This window comes from Lepidothrix coronata, unplaced genomic scaffold (assembly GCF_001604755.1).
Source record: "Lepidothrix coronata isolate B3197 unplaced genomic scaffold, Lepidothrix_coronata-1.0 Scaffold31, whole genome shotgun sequence".
In the NCBI taxonomy this organism is placed as follows: Eukaryota; Metazoa; Chordata; class Aves; order Passeriformes; family Pipridae; genus Lepidothrix; species Lepidothrix coronata.
This window is the reverse complement of record NW_016690211.1, coordinates 557,521-576,656: the sequence shown is the minus strand read 5'-3', so window position 1 is coordinate 576,656 and position 19,136 is coordinate 557,521. Positions and strand designations below refer to the sequence as shown.

Genomic DNA, 19,136 nt, shown 5'->3' with positions numbered 1-19,136 from the left:
TTAACCTAGATTGTGCCTCCTAGCTGAGAAACTCTGAAGTTAGGGATTTCATGTCTATTGCCTAGACTGTGAGATGTATTGCCTCAGAGCTGGGACTTCCAAACTTCTAAGGAGCAGTGATGGGTTATCTTTGCTTTCTCTTAATTTCCAGGTTGGCCCAGCTGCCATGGCTGGAAAGGGTTAAAACATTTTATTTCTTCTATCTCTACATGAAGTTTCAGAAATGGCATTATTTACCAAATTTCAAAGTCTTTTTTTTTTTTGTGTCTTTCATAAAAGAAGAATTTGGAATTTCCTGAGAACAGGAATTCAGGGTTTTGAGTAGCTGTAGTGATGTTCCTCCTTTAGGAGGTTCCTTTCAATTGTTTGGTTTATTTCAGTTTGTTTATCGTAGGTCTTTTATTTTGCTTTTCAAGTAGAGGGTACTAGGTGAGGGTCTAAGGAATATTATCAAGTTTTAATGTAAAACGAAAAGGCTTTTGGTAAGAGAAGTAGACTGGGCAGTGTTACCAGTGTGTTATCCCAGGGAAGCTGTTCTGTTGTGGTTCTTTGTAAATGTAAATTGAGTCTGAGTCAGGGCCAAAACTTTGACCTAACACTGACCTGTGACACTGAATACGAGTCCGGGTCTGAGAACAGGCCTGAGGGGCCTGCTGTGCTAAAATAAAGAAATACTTTATTTTATTTTTTTTTAGTGAGTAGGCTGTTGTAACCCACAAGTTATCTTCACAGACTATTATGTGACTTTTGATGCTTTTTTGGGAGACTAACAAAGCTGATTTCCATTTGCAATGGCTCTGTGGTCTGCAAAGTAGTCTGTAATAGCAGGAGACTCATTGAATTAGAATGCATTGGCTACAGTCAGTGTTCTGTAAACAGGTGGCCTTAACCAAGTAAGTTAAACACCTCATAGTTATTTAAATTATCATGTGTGTATTTTGAAGCCTCACGGTTGTATTCTGCAAGCATTTTTCTTTTCCTTTCTCTTGAATCTGAGAGATTTTCATGGGTTTTTCACTCTTCCCTCATCTTGCCTGATCTGTGCCAGGTATAGTGGAATTGCAGCTCACCTATTCTGAGTTAACTGAAGAAGCGGAGAGAGGATTTGTATCTCTTCTCTCTGGGAAGATTTTTAGTAACTGATTCATAAAACAATGTAACTAAAAGATTACCTAAGATTCCTAAACGACCGAAGATTCCTAAATCTTTGTTTGCAAAGCCTAGCCATGATGATGAAAAGATTACTTGGCCTTTTGTACTCTATTTTGTTAAGAAAGTTTTCTTTTTTTTTTATTAACTTCACTCTGTAATCCAAGATTACATGATTATATTCTCTCATGATTATATTCCAAGATTATATTCTCTTATAATATAAATATAGTCAATATAAACGTAAAATGGCATCTGCAATTTAGTTGCATTTTTTGCACTGTTACTGCTGGGTGGCTTTTAATTGGGAAACAGAAAATAGTGATGTTTCTGTGGGTTTGGTGGGTTTTTTTGTTTGTTTTGTTGTTGTTGTTTTTCTTTGTTTGTTTCAAATATAGCTAGTGTAACAGTGGCCTGGATTCTGAGCAGAGCAATGTGAGAGTGATGGCTCTGTGAAGGTTGGCTGTTCTGTGCTTATGTGAAACGATTTTTGAAGTTTTTTGCAAGTCTTAAAGTAGCCTTGATCGTATAAAAATCAATAACATACTGGGCACTGAATACCTTCAGGCACATCTGGTCATGTTAGTCTTGTCATTCTGATTTTTTACATACTTATTAAATTATAGTGGTTATTGCTGCAGTGCCTTACTGGGTCAGAGATAGAGTTAGCCCTTTTTTAAGGGAAAAAAAATAATTTAAAAATAATCTTTGAATTACAAAATCTCTCGAGTAACTTATGGATTTAAAGAGGCAAGGTAAAAGCAGGAAGTGGAAGGGAAGGTAGTTTGGGTAATTCCAAGGCACAGAGCCTTCCTTAGGCAACCGACTATTTTAATATGTGAGAGTTTCAAGTGGTTAATGGATAACTGAACAGGAAGACCTGTGTGAGCTAGAAGTTGGGTAAAAGGAATGGGAATAGGAGAAAGTGAATAAATGCCACAGGAGGTGGTGGGAAGGAAATGGCCTAGTGAGCATGGATTTTGAATAACTTGTTCTTAAAACAGAAGGAGGATCTTAATCTTTAGCTCTGTGCTTTGCCATGCCTATGTGGAAAGTCTGAACTTTCAAAGTTAATATGGTAGAAAGTTTTTGATGTAAACTTTTTTCTAATTTCCTTTTATGCTTGTCTAGCAAAACTAGTTTTTATCTGAAAGTTTCTAGGTCAGATCTGATGAAAAATGCTGTGTTTGTGTAAATAAACATGACAGTTGTAAACATTCTTTTGATCTTTGAGTCATTGTAGATTTAAAATTTTGTCTTGCAAGCTATTCATAGCTTAAAGTGCTATTCTGGTGTGATTGCTGTCAGATAAAAATAATTTCCTGCTTTGTAAGACTTCCCCCCTGCTGCTTAGCAAGTTTAATGAAATAAGTATTTCTTTGAGTTAGGAAGTTTATAAAACTATGTAACTTGAAAGAAGATGGATAAAGTAAAAATATTCAGTGTTACATTTGTGAGAAAACTACTGCTGCTTAAAAGCATTAAATAGTGGAATGAGTTGCATTTATAAATAGTGGTGTTTGATCTTCAGTCAAGTGTTTTGAGACTGTTAGGTGTTTGGAATAACAGAACAGTGTTAAAAATCACATCCCTGTCTTATTCCATAAGCTGTAATGAGCAATGGCCGGGTGGTGTTCAGGGAATGACAATTCCTCCAGTGTACACCTACTTCAGCTGAGTGGGAGCTTCCTGATCCATGTGTGGTTTACAGCTCAGGTCCATTGCTGTCTGTCAAACTTTATTATCAATCTCAGTTTTTAAAGGATTTTAAAAAAACTTTTAGCTCCCTGTAAAAACAGTTGAACAGAAAGAGAAAAGAAGTTGGCCACTGACTTTTCTAACCTGTGAGCTGACTTCATTTACCACCTTTTAGACCTTGTTTGCTTTACAAATAATAAAGTGCATTATTCTATACTGCCATTCTGCCCCTCCATTTAATATTATTATTATTATTATTATTATCATCCACCCCTTTGTTTCTCTTTTGTATACCTTTTTGTAGTTATGCTGTAGGCCATTTAAAGTAGGTGTCAAGAGGGTGTTTGCAGTGTTGAAGATAAGTGTCTCCTATTCAGTTCCATGTAATTCAAGAAGTATGAGTTAAAGGATGAGTTAGACTGTTGTGTCCTAAACTGATGTTCTGTGAAGATTCCTTTGATTATCTGGTATCTTTGCAGTAGGTGTCAAAAACAATCAGTTCATCTACCTGAACAGTCTGGAAAGATAAGTTTAATTGATTAAAGAATGCTCAGGATTACACAGACTGTTATAAAATATCTCCTTCCTAACTCTGTTAGTAGCAGTGCAGTCTCTGTGTATGGAAATAAAATGTTCCTTCTCTAGAGGATCACCTGCAAACTCATCTTAGCAGGAAAAAAAAAGGGAAAAAAAGAAGGTGGTGACACAGTATGTATTCTCATGACTTTAATGTCATCTAACCCACCAGAGCAAGTGGTTCCATTTATGAAGAATATAATCTCCTTGAGCTGTTTTTCAGGATCACTTGATTAGAAACTGTTGAGTGGTTGTGCAGTCTCCATTCTTGGAGGTTTCCAAGTCTTGCTTGAATAGAACCCCAAGCAACTTGACCTGAGTGCAGCAGGAGGCTGAACTAGAGATCTCCTGTGGTCACTTTGAACCTGAATTATTTTATAATCCTGTATTTCTCAACAACCCACAGCCTATGGCCATCTGTGTTGATTAACCACTGGGGTAGAGGAATTTACATCTGGTAATTACTGCAGGGAGTGGTGTAGTTAATGTCACTTCATTGAAAACTAGTAATTTAAAAAATAAATTCAGTTTTCATGACTAAACAAAGAGGAAGAAACATCAGCACTTCGGTTGTTTGCATAATAGTATAATCCTTTTTGTGAATAGAAAGAAGTATAAATTTATTGTGCCTGTGAGTTTGTGCAGTAGATTTTTAGTTTGCGTATGTGTTGTCTGATTTCGCAAATTATTATGTAAAGAATCTGATTGGAAATAGAATGTGGGAGTCATATCTCTTCCCCCTCAAGCAAATACTGCACTTTATCATGTATGTTATTTGGCGAAGAAATGTCTGGTGCCAACCAAAATCTTAATGACAGTATGGCAGTGCAGGAGTAGCTGATACTTGCCAAGTGTCAACACTCGAGTGGAAGGCTGATTAGATAACTTCTCAAATGCCTCTCCAACCTTATATTTATGGCATTTTAAATAAATATCTGTGGCATATTTCCGTAATTACTTTAGAGATTGAGGGCTTTTGTAGACTTTTCAGAAGTATTGGTCATCTATATAATACAACTCTTGAAAATAGGTAAGTGGGAAGTGGAAGCAAGGATTACCACATTCCTGGAAACGTGTACTTGATGGCATTAGTTAGGGACTGGTTTGTAAGTTGAGTGCACTTAGGATGTCTGTGTCTTGTATCTCTGTGTTGGCAGCTTTTATCTGCAAATAGAATAAAGTTGAATTGGTTAGGATAAATTTTGTGAAAGGGAGAGCTCTCTTCCCCCCCATCCCCCTACCCCTTCTCCTGTTTACAGCACCTTTCTCTGAAGTATCTCAAATATTTTCAGAATATTTTCAGAAGTGCATCACTAGAGGAGTTTTGAAAGCGCTTTATGGATCATACCAAGTGTTTCTGCAGACATTTCTCCAAAGACAAAAAATTTCTCAATGATTTTGTTTTGTCTTAGATACTCAAGTATTAAAAAATGTGCAAGAACACTGTTGGCTAATCTATAGATAAAATAGAATTCTTTTAAAAAGATTTTTGGGGTCATAAGTGTTGAGCAGTGGAGTACAAAAGTCAATGCATGTATTTTTCTAGATACTGATTAGTAAATGTAGTGGATTAAATCCTCTCTTCTGCCATTTAAGCAGATAGCTATCAGTGCAGAAATAGAGATAAAAAAACATGGTAGGTGTGACGTGCTTCACAGAATAAATGTGTTTTGCAGTTTGTATAAGAACTATATGCTTCAAGCTTTAAAAATACATGTTTTCAAAGGATTTAAATGACGGAGTAGCTATTCCAATTATTTCTTTAAAAACTTTTGTCTTTACAAGCTAAAAAAAAAAATCAGTTCTGTGATTTGAGTTGATTGCTACATTTCTGTTTCCAGTATACTCTGTAGTTTACTTAATATCCATTTTCAGGTTATTGTTGCTTTATCGCTGCCATGGTCTTTATGCATTTAAAATCATGTTAATGTTTCTCATTAAACTCAGATGAGTCTGTGATGCCAGTAAAGCCAAATGCTTGATGTCTTAAAAATGCAGTAAGTTCATTTTGAGCATGTATAAACTACACTTCATACCTCACAGTTCTTGGTATCACCCTCTTTTGTTCTGTATCATTTTCCTGATGTTTCCCTGTTCTTCAAACAGCAGAGACTTGAGTGTCAAAACTAATAGGGAGTGAGTCTGTTCCTCCTTCATGTTTTCAGGGCAGGAACTGGTGACTAGTGATGCCACTTCAAAAGTATATGAAGACAGGAGAACTGCTTAGAGAACTCAGTGAGCCCCTTCTGCTGTTTGCTTTCAGGTGGAGATGGAGATATCTTACTGTGTTTCATTCTTCACAGGGTTACACATCTTTCTGGAATGATTGCATCTCCTCAGGATTGCGTGGCTGCATGTTAATCGAATTGGCATTGCGGGGGCGTCTTCAGCTGGAGGCTTGTGGAATGAGGCGTAAAAGTCTGTTAACAAGAAAGGTAAGTGGAGGAAAATGATCACATTTACTTGTGTCACGCTTCACGCAATACAGGAGCTCTAAATTGCAGCTGGTTCTAAGAAAAAGATTTGATTTTTTTTTTGCTTTACACGAGAATAATGATTCTGAGTAGTGACCTAAGTTGGATGTCCAAAGTTGGAAAATGTTTCAGAAGTGAGATAAAGTGCCTTGGAAAATCTCTGATTTAAGCTCATTGTTCTCGCTTGTTCTGTGCTCCTGTTTGTTCCTAGTAGTGTTGGGAATCTTGCACCAAGAGATTCCTGTTGGCAGTGGCTCTGGCCAGGGTGAGGTGGCAGCAGTTACTGCGGGGAGCCAGAAGCACCAGCTGTGAACTGCTGTAGAACTGGGTTTCGCAATGCCGGTGGGATGTGGGCTGATGCTAAAAGGAAGGGATAACTGACAGCCTGCCAGATGTGTCCTGCAAGCCAGCAGTTCTGGTCTACACAATGCTGCAGTTTATGCCTGCAATGCATGGGAAGGAAGCCATCCTTGTACCTGGGGCCCCTGAGAACACAAAAATATATGCAGTTTAAACATGTGACTGGTGTGTTGAATTGGTTGTGCTCCCTGACTGTTAAAACGGCCACATTTCTAAGGTCCTTTATTTAATTAGGCTGAATATTTGAGGCCTTTATATATTACTTTTACCACTGGGTTTTTCCTTTGTACAGAATGTGCAAAGTGACAGTCTTTGAAGAATTTTTACTTCATCAGCATTAGAGGATACTTGTAAAATAAGTTTATTGAAAACGTGGTCAAATGTTGCCTGTCCACGACAAATAAATTCTCTTATGGCACATGTCCCGGTCAATATTATCTTTTGCTAAATTTTAAGGAAAGCTTATGCATTCCCCAACCTTCTCCCAGCTTCCTCCACTTCAGAAAAATTGAAGCTCTGTTCAGACAAACAGCACCTTCTTTTAGCCCCATTTAAGCATATTCAGCATTGATTAGTTTGCATGTTTTTTTTCCTCCAGAGCTTTTGGCTTCTTAGGCATTCAGTAATGTTCTTTAGGAGTTATTTTCGGTCTGTGCAAACCTTGCCAGTTCTGCCTACTTGAAATATTAACTGTGGAGTTGTTGGGATTTTTAGGAAAATGGAAAAATAACCTGTGTGTATATTCACTAAAGAATACAGGCAAAATTATTTGCTCCTTTTGTGATGGTCCAGGTTGTGTTTGGGTTTTGTTTGTGCTTGGGTGTTTTTTGTTAAAATTTTATCATGTGGTTTTGTAGTTGGGTAGATGTGTTTGTTTAAAGCGATCTCAAAGCTACCTAATAGTGGAGGTTTTCTTCTTTCTGCTGTTGTAAGGCATTGGAGATATCTTTTTTTTTTTTGCGGGCAGAAGGATTCTGTAAAAAAGTTGTTAATTAAAAATGTAAATGAAGACTGCTCAAGTATTTTCCTGCAAGTAGAATCCCTAATTGCACCACCGCCCTCAATTTAGAAATAATTCTTGTGAATGACTTGTGTTGTTTTGTACTTTATTTGAAGTTTTCCATTAACACCAAATTTCAGTCTTGTTTCTCTGTTGGCTGGACTTAAGTGCCTCAACTCTGTCCTCCTTGTCCTGCTTCTGCAGGCTTTGCTCCACTTGCCCTTGGCTTTGGCTGTGAATTAAATACTGTGCTAAGTAAGTGGAATGAGCTGTCTGATAATATATCTGAGGTTGTGATTCCCTGGCAATATTGTTTTCTGTAGCTTCTGCCTCTCAGGAGATCCTCTTTCTCCTTGCCCCAGGTCTGTCTTTCGATTTAGTGGGAAGATGAAACCTTAAAACTCAAAACTTTGATTTGTGAATCAAAACCCTGCATCTTCAAGCCATGGTCTGAAGGCAGGATTTTAGGCTTGGGTCACTTCAGCCCATGCTGCAGCTGGGAAGGGTAGCCCTGTCCCTGTGAAGAGACTTATTGGAGTCTCTCAAGTTGTTATTATTCTGCACAGCCTTGCCAGGTAACACCTCTGGCTGAAAACAAGTTTGCTTTGATCAGTTTAGTTTTTACTTGAAGTACTCTCTTGACCTTGTCATCAGACACAGGTGACACTGCTGGCATGGGAGATGAGGTGCAGGCAAAAAGAGGGTAGAACCAGTTCTTTGGACAGTAGTGTGGATTTATAACCAGCCAGCTGTGGCCTTGATCATACAATTAACTTACAAGAATGGTAATGATTTCCACTTCAGGCCTTACAGTAAGTTGATCTTTGCTCATTATATTTTGCAGTGTTTAAGACAGAACTTCAGAGTGGATTGAGATGCGTTAAACCCATGATGGAATGCCACAGAGAGACAAATAAGACTGAGAAAAGAGTCCATAAGGACCTGGTGGGCATTAGTGAAACTTTGAAAGTGGATAAGATATCTTACACATTGCAACATCCTTATAAATTTGGTTTAGGAGTATGTAGACACTGCGTCATTTTGGAGTTCTATCTACTGGGATCAGTTTTAGAAACAAATAGTTGAATGTTGAGGTTTGCAAATGAAAAATGGAAAATGGTACTCTACATTGCCTCAGAGCTTCAGAAAGCAAACCAAATCAACAGAGTTATTAAAAGCAAAAGGAATCCCAATCCTTGGCAAATTTACTTAAGTATTTTATTGCTAACAATTATGAGCAATTCACGCGTGAGTGAATTTTTATATTAAAACTAAACAATGAAGTTAACTTAAAAATCAACACAAAAAGAGCTTAATCTTTAGCTTTGCTGAATTGCCAAACTGCATTGTGAAAAACACAAATTAAATATTCTGTATAATCGAGATTTTCTCAGTAGATGAATACCAGGGAAATCTAGTACCTGATAAATCACTGAAAAATATGAATAAAGAGATTTTTTTTGAAGTCAGGCTGCATCATCTCTGAAGAACAAGGATCTTTGCTTCTTTCTGTACTTTAGCCCCCCTTGTGGATGCTTAATCTTCTGTGGTGGTTCAGTTCATGAGACCCCCCCAAACCCACTTGATTTCCCACTCTGAAGAGAGTTAGTCAAGAGGGATTCATCACTAAATCCTTCAAGAAAGAGCAGATCAATGAAGACAAACAGGTGTCTGGGCTGCAGCTGCTGTTGCCTGTCTCCATGTGCTGGGAAGGAGATGGAAGAGAAATATTATGGAAGTGAACTGAAATACTTTTATATGAGGGGAAGGATAATCAGAAGTGTGGATGTTCAGTGTAGCAGAGGAGTGAGGAGAAACGGTGTTTGGCTGCAGAGAACTTGGTAAACTTGGAAACAAAATAGCTGTGTGGTGTGGCTTCAGAAGAGCTAATGGAGTCAGTCCTGAATCGAATCGAGGCCCCTGTGCTCCTTACAGCTCTTTCCTGTAAATTCCTGTATATTTAGGCTCCTATTGTCATGGTGCATTATATTCATGCTGGCTTCTTAAACTTCTTTGCAGTGGTAGAAAAAAAGTATTTTAACTCCCAATAAGCAAGGGAAGCTGTTTTCTAAACTTTTAAAAAAAAAAATCTTTTTCTTATGTCCTAGACTTTATTTTACTTTATTTATTTATTTATTTTTTTAAAAAAAAAACCCAAAACATTTTTAATCTTTTCAGTGAGGTTGGTTTGTTTGTTTTTAAGAATAAATCAGGTTAAAAAGATAACTTCACATTTTACCTGTTAAAATGAGATGGTGAGTACCAGGTACCAACTGCAGAAGGTTGGAGAGATCCAGTGTAACAGAGGTTACCGTGAAACTAATCATATGAGACACTTCAAAGAAACTAAAATACTGCTGGAACGTCAGCTTTGAAAAGAAGTAAAGATGGCTAAATTGGCTGGTTTTAGGATAATTATTAAAGGAATATCTGAAAAGTGCCTGTTAATATCTGCAGTCTTGCAGCTTAAAATCCTAGCTTGAAGTGTGCTCCTGATGAAAGAACAGGCACTTCCAAAAGTTCGAAATCTTGGTACAAAACTGGAAGATGTGTAATATAATTATATGTGGTTAATAAAGGTTTTGAGTGGTGCTGTGCATGCTTGTAAATCAGAAAGATAAATATGTGTTGTTGTGTGCTTAGTTTCAAATAGGGATTGTGTGGATTTAAATGCAGATGTGTTCTTAAAACAGAATATCTGAAGTCTCTGTTGGAGTGATCTCCAGCTCCCCAAAATGGAGACCTGAACAGTATCTCATGAGTCCATCTAATCTGGATGCAGTAACAGAAAGTGAGGTTTCTCTGGTCCCTCCTTGGCAGATGTTTAGTCTTAAAATTCTCCGTTGCTGAATGTAGTTCAACAACCAGGTTGTTTTAATTGCCTTATGAAGTTTTTGAGAGTGTGTCCTGCATCTTCTGTATTTCCAGACTAAGCTGGTATCTTTTATATTTACCAGAGTAGGCTCCCTAAACTTCTGTTTGTTTCCCTCTTTGTAAAAGTAACTCTCTTTTTAAATCTAAATAAACTTCATTCATTTTAGCTTGGCATTGTGGACTGGTTCATTCTTGCTGATTTTTGTTGAAAATCTTAGTTTCTTGCTTTATATAGACCGCCTAAATTGGAAATAGCATTCCAGCTATGACCTGTTAGGTAGTCACAAAGATCTCTTCATCAATTTTATTTTCATCCTGTTCACTTTGTACACTTCTGTACATCGACTGGGGATCGTCTTGCCGGGGTTGAAGTTGTCTTATCATTGCTACTCACTTCAGTGTCATCAACAGACCCTATGAAAGTGCATTGCATTCCTCTATTGTTTGTAGTAAGGATTGTTGATGTATTAGTTTTTCTGTCAGTGACCTGTTATCTTTTACCTGATGCTTATGAAGTGCTAACTTGTAAAACTACTTCAGTTGCCAGATTATAATTATTTTAGTAAGTGCTTTGAAATGGTAGTAGTTCTTCTGTTAATAACGAAAGATAGATTTGATTTAAACATGTTGACCTGGGCTAGCTTAATCTGTAAGTTTTCATTTAGTGCTCTTAATTTTCCCACCAGAAAAGAAATTGTATTTTGGCTGGTTTATAATACGACATATACTGATAAACAAGCAGTTACTCAAATTCTTAAATTTTATTGTATTATTCTGAATAAATTTTTTGGTTGTTCTCTTGTGCTTTCTTGAGGGAACTCCCAAATAATTTTAGAAGTTATGAAATAACATTTATTGTTGCATATTAAGAGGTTTATTAGTACATATGTATTTTCCCTAATACAAACGGTTTTACTGTTAATGAGTGGAACAGTGTTATGGGGCAGTATGTTCTTCAGAGTTGTAAAACTTGCAGATGTTGCCTTGAACCTATTTTTATCCATTAATATCCGGAAGGAGAAAAATAATTTTTGTGCTTTTCCAGTTTGTAATTTTTTTATTTCCACAAGACCTAATTGTTTAGCTGAAGTATTTTGAATAACTTGACTTGAAGCAGTAAAATAGACTGCCATCAGAGACTAATTTAAGAGTGTGTAGTGTACTTTGTTTTGACGAGCTAGCAAATGACCTGCCTGGGTAAGTGGTTTATTTTCCTTAAAAAAATTAGGTTTTAAGTGTGTTATTAATATTATAGTTTTAGTCCATTAAGGTTAATTTAAGTTACAGATAATGTCACAATATATCTTTGAATTAGAGCCTTATTTTTTTTTAACAACTAGGGTTTGGTTTTTTTGAAGTTGTATATTCTTAAGAGATAGCTCCTTATTTTTTAAAAATGTCCTTGCTTTTCGTAACAGATTTTTTTTTTAATCGATGAGTGCTTTTGTCATATATGAATTAAGTCAAAATACTGACTGCATTTTATTCTATCCTAGGTGATTTGCAAGTCAGATGCTCCTACAGGGGATGTTCTGCTTGATGAAGCTCTGAAACACATAAAAGAGACCCAGCCTCCTGAAACAGTACAAAATTGGATTGAACTGCTTAGTGGTAAGCCTTGGACATAACGTATTTGCTTTTTTTTATCCCAATAAAGCTAATTATCTGGCATCACTAGAGATTATACTGTAAGGTTTTTCAAGAGAAAGTATGCAAAAAAGTTAATTAGTCTGTCCTCTAGGGTAGTCTCTTGTTGATTGTAACCTTTAATCAAATATAAGTAACTGTTGCTTTTGACTTAACTTGGTAAAGAAAGGATCTGTATGGAAGTGTCAGAGGACATCTCAACTGTGGAAGAGATGTCCACTGACTGAAGTAAATCAGGACTGCACCCTGGAGATGTAACTGCCTTTCTCTGTATTTGGAAGTGAGGGTTAGTGGAAGTTTGGAGCCTAAGTGTGTGGATTCAGTATTCGGATCTTTGGATAAAGAAGGGAGATAAGGAGCTCATAGCTCAGACATAAAAACTGAGGGTGATTTGGCCATTAGTCATAAAGAAACAGTAGTCAGGAGTTTTGTTTTTTCATTAACTGAAGAAATGTAATAAATATTTTAAAATGTTAGGCACTTCTTGATGATCAAAACAAAGTCTTCAAGGTGAGTACTTTGCACAGAGCTCTTCCTGTAAAGCTGGTAAGTTGTTGCACAAAAAATGAAATGCCAATTATCATAGAATAATTCAGGTTTGGGTTGGAAGGGACCTTTACAGGCCATTTAGTCCAACCTCCCTGTAGTTAGCTCGGACACCTTCCACTAGGCCGGGACACTCAGAGCCAAATCCAGCCTGACCTTGGATGTTTCCAGGGATGAGGCATCCACCACCTCTCTGGACAATCCGTTCTAGTGTTTAGTGCTCTCGTTGTAAAAAACTTCTTCCTTGTATCCAATCTCAGTGACCTCCTTCACTTTAAAACCATTATCTCATGTCCCAGGCCATGCTTAAGTGTCTGTAGGCCCCCTTTAAGCACTGAAAGGCTGCAGTAAGGTTTCCTTAGAGCCTTCTCTTCTCCAGACTGAACTGTAGACAGAATTGATCACCAGTGTTCATCTACTTTCACAAAACATGTAAAATGCAGCTTCCTTGGAGTAGATAAGAGCTGTGCTTCAGTTGTGCAAACAGGAAAACAAACATCTTTTGTCAGCGATGGAACTGGGAGGTCTGGGGTAATGAGATTTGGGAATTCGCCCATTTAAATCTGTCACTTCTTACAAGCAGTAAGAGCTGCAAAGATGAGCAAAATCTTTCCACCTTGCTCTGCTTTCTTGTTTTCTTTGTTCTTTCCATTTGTCCTGCACCACCTTGAACAGCTTTCCTTGAGCACCAGTTTATTCTCAGGTCCTTGCCATCCATCCTCTCCTGCTCCTTGGCTGTCAGGCAGTGGGGAGACAGGACTACAAAGCCGCCCTTGTCAGGAGCGGGCATGGCTGCTGCAGAGCCTTGCAGTTCAGTTCTCACTCAGCTCCCCTTCACTTTTACAGCCTGCAAAACCAATTCATTTTTCTTGTCCCAAATATGTAATTTGTGCTGACATTTCACCCTCTTTCCCAGTGCAGAGCACATCAAGTTAGGGCTAATTCAAAAAAGGTCAGCTAATTAATGAACAGTGTTGTAGGCTTTCTTTGAGCTAAGCTAAGGTTTTTCTGACCCCACTGAGCTTTGGCTCTGGGAAGACAGTTATCATCAGTGCTGTGGCTAAGGCTTGAATCAATCATTTTTACTTATATATGGTTATTAATTACTAATTCTTGAATGGCATTAGTGTTCTTTGCATTTCCTGTGGTTTAGAGGACTGTCCTTTGAAGAAAAATATTTCAGTGTGGGGTTTTTTTATTTGTTAGTTTGTTTTGGGGGTTTTTTGTTCGTTCATTTCTTTGGTTTTGTTTTCTTTTATTTAATAAACTCATAAACTCTCTTGGAATTTTGCTTTAGGGCCCAGGTCTATCCTGGAAAATAGCTACTTTATCTGTGATTATCAGCAATGTGGAGAATGCTGCTTGACTTTACGGTACAAATGAGTTCAAAGCCATCACAGAAGTATTTATATGGACGTGTAAGGTGAAGTGTGCCAGGCCCATGTTTATAAGATAGCCTCTAAGGGAAGCAAGTGTAGGGAATACAGAAGCTGGAATCAGAATGTCACATTTCCTCTAGATGTAGCAAACATCTGTCTGTGTCAGGACAAGTGTCTGTGTAATTGAGGAGCTTGGTCACAAGGTGTCACCACAGCACTGACTTTAGTCCACATGACAAATGTAGAAAATCTAGGAAATAGTCTTTGCCATGTGAAAGGTAGTAAGGAAACTACTTTTTTGTGTTTGGATGATCCAGCTGAGGAATGACATTCAGTGATGTGTGGGATATATAGGGACTTGTGTACTCCGGGCCTGGGTGGGTTCTCTGCCTATCACTCTGCAGTTGGAATCACCTCACGTGTTTATTTAACTTGGCTGTTACTTGAATACAGTGTATGTCACCCTCCATCACCTTGAAGTCATCTGTGGTTTATGCTTACTGTTTTTGTTGTAATTGTTACTGTATGTTAACCAATAAATTTTTTAAAAGCTTGGTGTAGAAATTCTCATATCATTTGTAGAAAACCTCCGTCTGTGTAAGAAATATTTAATGCTCTTTCTTACCTCCTAAAATGCATAGTGCACACACCCACTGCACACATACTCACACAGTGCATGTTCACTGTTTCATCTGGTAGAGGTAGGAAGGGGAGAAGAGTGGAAACCTGAAGAAATAGAGAAATGCACAGGGTGGGTGTGCATGATCCTACCTGTGTGGCAAAAGAAAGGCAATGACACTTCTTCCAGTCTCTGAAATGGTAAAAGGCTGGATACAGACAAATGCACAAGACTGTAGGGGGATGCTTGGTTTTATTTTTATTATTGTGACAGGTTTGGTTTTTGTTTTATGAGACTGCTTTCTCATATCTTTAATCAAGACATGGCTTAGCCAGCGTTTCATCCAAACTTTAAATGTACCCCAGAGTTCCTCCAAGGAGGCCCTCCTGGTTTCTGTCTCTGTGCCTTTTTCTGGGTAGGTCAGGGCTCAGAGAAATGCTGACGGGAGCACAGTGTTGTAGTGTAATACTCAGCTTGTATGAATTTGACAGCTCCTCCTGCACCACAGAGTGGGGAAAAAAAATCACTGCAATAGTACAAACCTTGTCTGACTGTTGTGGGTTTTTTGCCTTTTTAGGTGAAACATGGAACCCACTGAAGTTGCACTACCAGCTACGAAATGTCCGTGAACGGTTAGCCAAAAATCTAGTGGAAAAAGGTGTACTGACAACAGAGAAACAGAACTTCCTTCTTTTTGACATGACAACCCACCCTCTCACCAACAACAACATCAAACAGCGCCTCATCAAGAAGGTTCAAGAGGCAGTTCTTGACAAATGGGTGAACGACCCCCACCGCATGGACAAGCGCCTGCTGGCACTGGTGTACTTAGCCCACGCCTCGGATGTCCTGGAGAACGCTTTTGCCCCCCTCCTGGATGAGCAGTATGATTTAGCCACAAAGAGAGTGCGGCAGCTTCTGGATTTAGACCCTGAGGTTGAATGTATGAAAACCAACACGAATGAGGTTCTCTGGGCTGTTGTAGCAGCTTTCACAAAGTAACTGCGTTCAGACTGAAGTGTTCTCTCTTCTTTCATGTAAACCAGTTGTTTCTCTTCTATTGACTATTCATGTTTTCTGTCATTTGTACCTTCTCACATGATAAATTGACTTTTGTTTAATGGGAACTATGTTGGTGTATTCCCTACTTCTCTGTCTATCTGTATACAGGATTCTGCTGGTACAAGAGACTTTCCTGTTTGAAAACAACAGAAAAAGGGTTAACTGCCATATTGGCATTCCATTTCCTATTCAGTTTGAATTTTCTTAAATACTCTGTTTAATTTTTCACCTTGTTATTGAGATGGTTTAAGTCACCAAAGCTCCATGTTGAAGTGTCTGTCAGGACATTTTATATACAGATGTTTTCAATTATATCTAACAAAATTACTTTAAAAGCAGAAATGCCATTAAGCAACTTTGTCAATAGTACCTGTAAAATGCCCCATACATTTTACTTTCCATGCAAGTCTCTTGTGTACTTATATTTTCATTAGAACAGTAGCTGAGTCATAAGGCTAGTGTAGAAAGGTCCAATTGTTTCATTAACCAGTTTTGTGAGGGGATACATTCCATTATATTGTATATATAGTTCAAATTGTATATTAACAACTGCCCCATCTTAGTATTTTGCAAGACCTACTTACCTGTACACCTGGTGCCCCTTATTTGCTGTCAGCCATTGCCATTTCATGCAAAGAAAGGCCTCCTGCAAAGGTCTTGTATGTGAAAGCTGTTTGTTTCCAGAGTCTCCAGAGTTTGCCACCCAGGTATTCTCAGTCTATGCATTGCCTTTGAAAATTAGTGAAGGGAAAGAGACCGCTTTCGATTGTTGTTTGTACTTTTTTCTTTCCTTCCCCCTCTCTATGGAAGAGGCTCGTGACCAGTACCATTCTTAAGTGCAGTTTTAGATTTGTACACAAATTAATGTTTGTCTCTTAAGCCTCAAACTATTTTACACTTTAAAGACAAAAAGTCAGTCCTAGCAGGTGTTGCATGTAAATGGTTAGCAAGTAATGACTGCAGTTCAGACAATTCAGATTTCTGTAATGGGACGCTCTGCTATATTTTAATTTTTATATATACAATTATGCTGATTAGCACACTACTGTAAAAGAAAACCAAAACCTATATAAAACTTTGGCTTTTTAAAATCTGCTGCCTCTTTGCTACTGCTTGTTATTTCCCATTGATTTCACAGTGTAAATATTATGCATTGAAAAAGTTAGGCATTGATTTATATATTTTTTTTTTTCCTCATAACAATGCAGATTTATAGTGGGGCTTACAGGTGTTTAGAAACATTTTTGGTTAATATTCAGAGCAAGAATACTAGATGGTGTATAACTGTAGAGTTGAAATTTAAGGGATCCCTTAATCTGTATACTAGCTTTTTACCTACAGTAAATAAACTATGATCTTGAAAGTGCCTGAAACAGAGTAAGCATGTCACTTTTATTTTTTGTTGCTAATTAGAAAGGTTTTATTGCCTAACTGAAAGCTGTAGTTAATATCCTTCTTATTAGAAAGGAAGAATTTACATTAAGTAGTTCAGACTGACTTAATCAGTGGTGTCGCTCGGATCTGCAGGATTCATGGCTGGGGCAGACTTGAGTTAATTTGTGAGTGTGCAGCTGTGCCTGCCATGGGTAGATCTCTTCTATCTTGAGCACAACTCTACAGCCTCATCTGTGACTGGACTTCCAGTTTTGCACTTCATTTTCAATCATTTAGATGCTTAAGTAGTTGACACTAAAACACAACTTATATTCATCATACCTATATAACCTTTTTTAATAAAGGTTTTTACAACAGATCCTTAACACTTAATGGCACACTGTTCTTTCAGTTCTTAATGCTGTTTCTTTAGAAAAATGAAATTAAAATATATTGTAAGATATTTCAAATTCTGGTTTACAAATAAAAAGACAGACAGTGTTCTCTCACTTGTAAGATGCTGTGTTTAAAACTTTGAGGAGTTTGGGCATGAACTGGGGACATTGTTTTTTAAACATTTCAAACCATGATTGCTTTAAGTGGAGGTAAAATGAAAATTGCAATGTTGCTCTTATATTGGACAGCTTACAGCAGCTTACTTTTCTGTACTTGGTATTATATGCTAACTCACTGCTTTCATTGTCTCTTTCTCCTGTGATCAACTTTCTTATTTTCTGTTGCTCTTTGAGAGAAGAAAAAAGTCTTTAGGTGGAAAGGTCAGAAAGACAGTGCAGGAGCAAGTTCTGTGCACAAAACTTTTAAAATGGCTTTGAAAATCGAAGCTACTTGAAACATGCTTCAGACTGAAAGTATCATTCATAGTCCTTTTCCTGGCCTCTCATCTTCCTTCTGTGAGTATTTTCCATGTTCCTGCTGATTTCAAGTTTCGTTGTGGGGGATATTGGAGTTTTATCACCCTTACAGGGCGATAAACCAATATGGTTTAAAAGAAGTCATGCTTTAATCCCCCCTCTCAAAAGATGATTTGGGATTTTTTGACTTTTTTTATTTCCACATAGGGGATAACTGCACACAGTATTTATCAGCTTTATTTTGCTTAAAGATAGTACCTCTGACCATGATGGGGAGAGTTGGTGCTGGACATGTCAAAGAAATGTGATGTAAGCAACAACGGGTTTGTGAAGAGCAGCAGTGTCTTTTGCTGAACCCCCTGTTGTAAGCCTGGATGTGGGAAATAGATGAGCTTTTGGAGTCTTAAGTCCTATGTAGTGCTTCAAAAAGCCCAAAGCCTCAAGGAAGGTAAGTTTGGTAGGTTGACAGGAACTGATTTAGCTGACATGGTTGCCTTCATTCCTATTTCAGGATCCAGTAAAATGGTTAAACATGGGAGACTGCTTTGTTCTGCTGAAATTCAGGTGCCCTTCTACCTGTTAGCTGCTACTGCAGCTTGTGGAAACCTGGTTTCCAGACAGCTGTCTGCTCCAAATCCTCAGCTCTCAGTGGCTGCTTGAAGTGAAGACTGTTACCCATAGCCTGAACTTGAACATGTGCCTCAAGGAAAAACATATATTATTCAGGGACATGTTATTTTAAAACAAACTTTCAAGTCAAAACCAGGATTTTGAAAGTTAAATCCCCAAGCAGTGCATATATATCCATAGTTTCACAGTCCTTGAGGTTTACATCCTCCTCTCCTGTGTCTCTAGAGCTGATGTTGCAGTGCTATTACATGGAATGCTGGTGAAACCTGTGTGCCATAAATGATGCTTTTGAGGCAAAACGTGCATAAAGTGGTGATACAAGGCTGGTGACTGAGTGCTCACGTGTTCATGCCCATTTCTCCTACAAAGTGAAGATATGTATTGACTGATGTGTTCTCTGTGAACTGGACTGAATCTGTACTGTAATAAAATAAAGACCCTTTCATGCTACGAGCTGCAGGTGGTTAATGTGTTATCGCATGCATGCAATACCTAAAGGCTTGGGGTTTTTTCATTTGCTCAGTACTTTCCAGTGACTCTGGTATTCACTAGTTTGGGAAACAGAACTCAAGATTTTCATCAAAGCCTCAGTTCTGCCTCAGCTGGGCTTCAAGCACTTCAGGTAGCCCAGGCTTGGCCATCTGTCTTTCTCTATGGGGGGGATGTTTCCAGTTTCAGAGAAGTATGAATTTCTTGAAAAAGGAACTTGTTTATTTTATAGCAATGCTTAATATATATAACAGCCTAATAACTTGGTGTGTAAGGAAAGACTGTATGTGGCACTTGGTGCCATGGACTAGTTGACAGGGTGTTATTTGATCATAGGTTGGACTCGATGATATGAGAGGTCTTTTCCAACCTAATTGATTATGTGAT

General features: G+C 37.9%; 1 protein-coding gene across 1 annotated transcript in view; it reads left to right on the top strand.

Annotated features, from left to right (window-relative positions):
- The window catches only part of GOLPH3 (golgi phosphoprotein 3), a 31,106-nt gene extending 12,396 nt beyond the window's left edge, over window positions 1–18,710 (top strand). Inside the window, exons 2-4 of the mRNA XM_017811208.1 lie at window positions 5,727–5,858; window positions 11,628–11,742; window positions 14,900–18,710. Of these exons, the coding sequence (XP_017666697.1) occupies window positions 5,727–5,858; window positions 11,628–11,742; window positions 14,900–15,324 (672 nt within the window). The 3' untranslated portion in view covers window positions 15,325–18,710. The remainder of the gene's footprint in view (window positions 1–5,726; window positions 5,859–11,627; window positions 11,743–14,899) is intronic.
- The last annotated feature ends 426 nt before the right edge of the window (window positions 18,711–19,136 follow it).